At 43.7% G+C, this 3017-nt stretch overlaps 1 protein-coding gene across 1 annotated transcript in view; it reads left to right on the top strand.

Annotated features, from left to right (window-relative positions):
- The window catches only part of ZMYND12 (zinc finger MYND-type containing 12), a 34130-nt gene that overhangs the window by 8361 nt on the left and 22752 nt on the right, over positions 1-3017 (top strand). Inside the window, exon 2 of the mRNA XM_019643691.1 lies at positions 2702-2850. Coding sequence (XP_019499236.1) covers positions 2702-2850 — 149 coding nt within the window. The remainder of the gene's footprint in view (positions 1-2701; positions 2851-3017) is intronic.

Raw genomic sequence — 3017 nt, 5'->3', positions numbered from 1 at the left:
TCTTAGATATGATACCAACAGCATTAGGAAACAAAGGAAGATAGGTTGGACGCCATCAAAATTAAAAACTTTTGTGCATCAGAAAACACTAACAAGAAAAGGAAAAGACAGCCACAGAATGAGAGAAAATATTTGCAAATCATAATGATCTAGAACCCACAGTACGTAAAGAGCTCTTAAAATTCAACAATAAGAAGACAAAAGACCCTGTCAAAAAATGGGCAAAGGGGGCCGGCCGAGTGGCGCGTTGGTTAAGAACTGGCTTGGGACGCCAGAGGGTCCTGGTTCGGATCCCACATATGAGCACCAGTTACACTGCCCTCTGCAGCTAAGATGGTGAATGGCAGCTCGACCTGGGGCTGGGCTGCCGTGGGTCGCCGGCAACGGTGTAGGCCACAGCTCCTGCTGCAGTGGGCTGCCATAAGCTACCGTGTGTAGCTGGCAGCCAACGTGAGCGGCCAGCAGCCACCGTGAGTGTCCGTCCGGAGGCCGGCGACTGATCTGCCTCACCCGGGAAGAGAGCAATGATGATGGCAGCTTGGGCCAGTGAAGCCACATCCTCCACAACTAGACTGAAGAACAAAACAACAGCAACTTGTCTGTTCTCCGTCCCCCTCGATTCCCCAGCACTGTTCCCCTCCCCCAACTCCCCAATAAAATCTTTAAAAAAAAATGGGCAAAGGATTTGAATAAACATTTCTTCAAAGAAGATATATTAATACAAATGGCCAGTAAGCACCTGAAAAGATGGTCAACATTATTAGTCATTAGGAAAATGGAAAATAAAACTACAATGAGATAACACTTCACACACACTAGAATGGCTAGAATAAAAAACACAGAAATTAGCAAGTGTTGGTGAGGATGTAGAGAAATGGAACCCTCATACATTGCTGGGGGGCATGTAAAATGGTACAGCTTTTATGGAAAACAGTTTGGCAGTCCTCAAAAAGTTAAACATAGAGTTGCTATATGACCCGGCAACTCCATTCTTAGGTATATACCCAAGAGAATTGAAAACAATTTTTTCACACAAAAGCTTAAACATGAATGTTCATAGCGGCATTATTCATAATAGCCAAAGAATGGGAACAAGCCAGACATTCAACTGAGAAATGGATAAACAAAAAGTGATATATCCATACAGTGAAATATTATTCAGTCATAAAGAGAAATAACACAGTGATACATGCTACCACATGGATGAAACTTGAAAGCATAGTGAGTGAAAGAAGTTAGGGACAAAAGGCTGCATATTGTCTCTTTCCATTTATATGCAATGTCCAAAATAGGCAAATACATGGAGAAAGTAGATGGGTGGTTCTGGGCATCAGCGGGTGGAGGGAGGAATGACAGTGACTGCTCGAGTAAATGGAGTTTCTTCTTTGGGTGATGAAAATGTCCTGGAATTAGATAGTGTGATGGTTATACAACCTTGTGAATATATTTTTTAAAACACTGACTTGTACATTTTTAAGTGGTGAGTTTTATGGTATGTGAATTATATATCAATTAAAATGTATTTTAAAAAAAACCAAACCACCATCACTGGAGGAAGGGTTACATTTGCGTAGTCGAGTTGAGAGTCATTCATAGAGGCAGTTATTTAAGGAATGGGAGTGAGTACTCCGCAGGAGTGCTGCCCAGTACAATTTTCCTGCCGTGAGGCAAAATGTTCTACATCTGTGCTGTCTAACTGAGTGTTTAAAAATACTAAATATGCATGTAAAACAGTCAAAAGCTGTATACCAAACTGTCACAGTGCTCTCTGGAGAGCTAAAAAACAAGTGGCTTTGGAGTACAAGCTTAGAGTAACTACTCCATCCCTCCACACCCATGTTTCTTTACTTCTCAAATGGTAATGACAGATTTTGTTTGGTTTTCCAAAAAGTTAATTAGTTCCATGAAGACCACCTGCTGCACCCCTGGCTTGTGTGTTCTCTGTGACTGGCACCCCTGGAGCACGAGACAGAAGACAATGCAAGTGTTGCTCTCCAGAGCCATACAACATGGTGGCACCAATTATATTAATAGGAAAGTGTCTCCTAGAGCAGCGGTTTTCAACCTGTGCGTCGTGACCCCTTTGGGGGTTGAACAACCCTTTCACAGAGGTCGCCAAGACCATCGGAAAACAAAGATATTTACATTACGATTCATAACAGTAACAAAATTACAATTATAGAGTAGCAACGAAAATAATTTTATGGTTGGGGGTCACCACAACATGAGGAACTGTATTAAGGGGTCGTGGCATTAGGAAGGTTGAGAACCACTGTCCTAGAGCCTCATCAAACATAAATTCCTTTCCCTCCCCCAAGAAAAAGACCCTCAAATTCTTCAGCTTCAGGGTTCAGATATTTTGAAAACGACCTTAGAACAATGCAGAGTTAAAGCTGTCTTTCTTGTTATTAATTAAGCACAAAGGCAAAATAGCCACAGCATCACCATGTGACTTGGGAATGTGTATCTGTGCCTGCAGAACGGACATCCTCTGCCACCCTTCCCCGCCCCAACCTCGTTTATCTACCATTAAATAACCACAGGAAAGAAAAGAGCTTGTGTCAGAAATGGCTTTGGGCTCCCTGCCTGGTTTGTGTCGGGCTAACCTTTCTAGTTTTTAGGGGCAGGTCAGGAGCAGGGCCAGAAGAATCTCAGGCCAGGCAGGAAGGAAAGCTAATCAAGTCTGTGTTTTTATTGTCAGTAGTGCGGTTCATCAAAGAGCTGACTGGGGCAGCATCCATGAGAAGATCTGTCAGCTCCTGATCCCGCTGCGCACTTCCATGCCCTTCTACAATTCAGAGGAAGAACGGCAGCATGGCCTCCAGCAGCTGCAGCAGCGGCAGGTAGGGCTATAGGACAAGTGACAGGGTTAACTCACGGGTGCAGCGACATTACCCAGGAGAAAGGGTGTTCCGGGTCGAGATCACGAAACGGTAACCTCTGTGAGGGCAGAGACTGGGTTTTGTATCTTTATGTCCTCCATACCATTCAGTCAGTTGTTCTCCACATATTAACTG

The sequence above is a fragment of the Hipposideros armiger genome, unplaced genomic scaffold (assembly GCF_001890085.2).
Source record: "Hipposideros armiger isolate ML-2016 unplaced genomic scaffold, ASM189008v1 scaffold_82, whole genome shotgun sequence".
NCBI classification, from domain to species: domain Eukaryota; kingdom Metazoa; phylum Chordata; class Mammalia; order Chiroptera; family Hipposideridae; genus Hipposideros; species Hipposideros armiger.
This window is presented reverse-complemented; position numbering and strand designations above follow the sequence as displayed.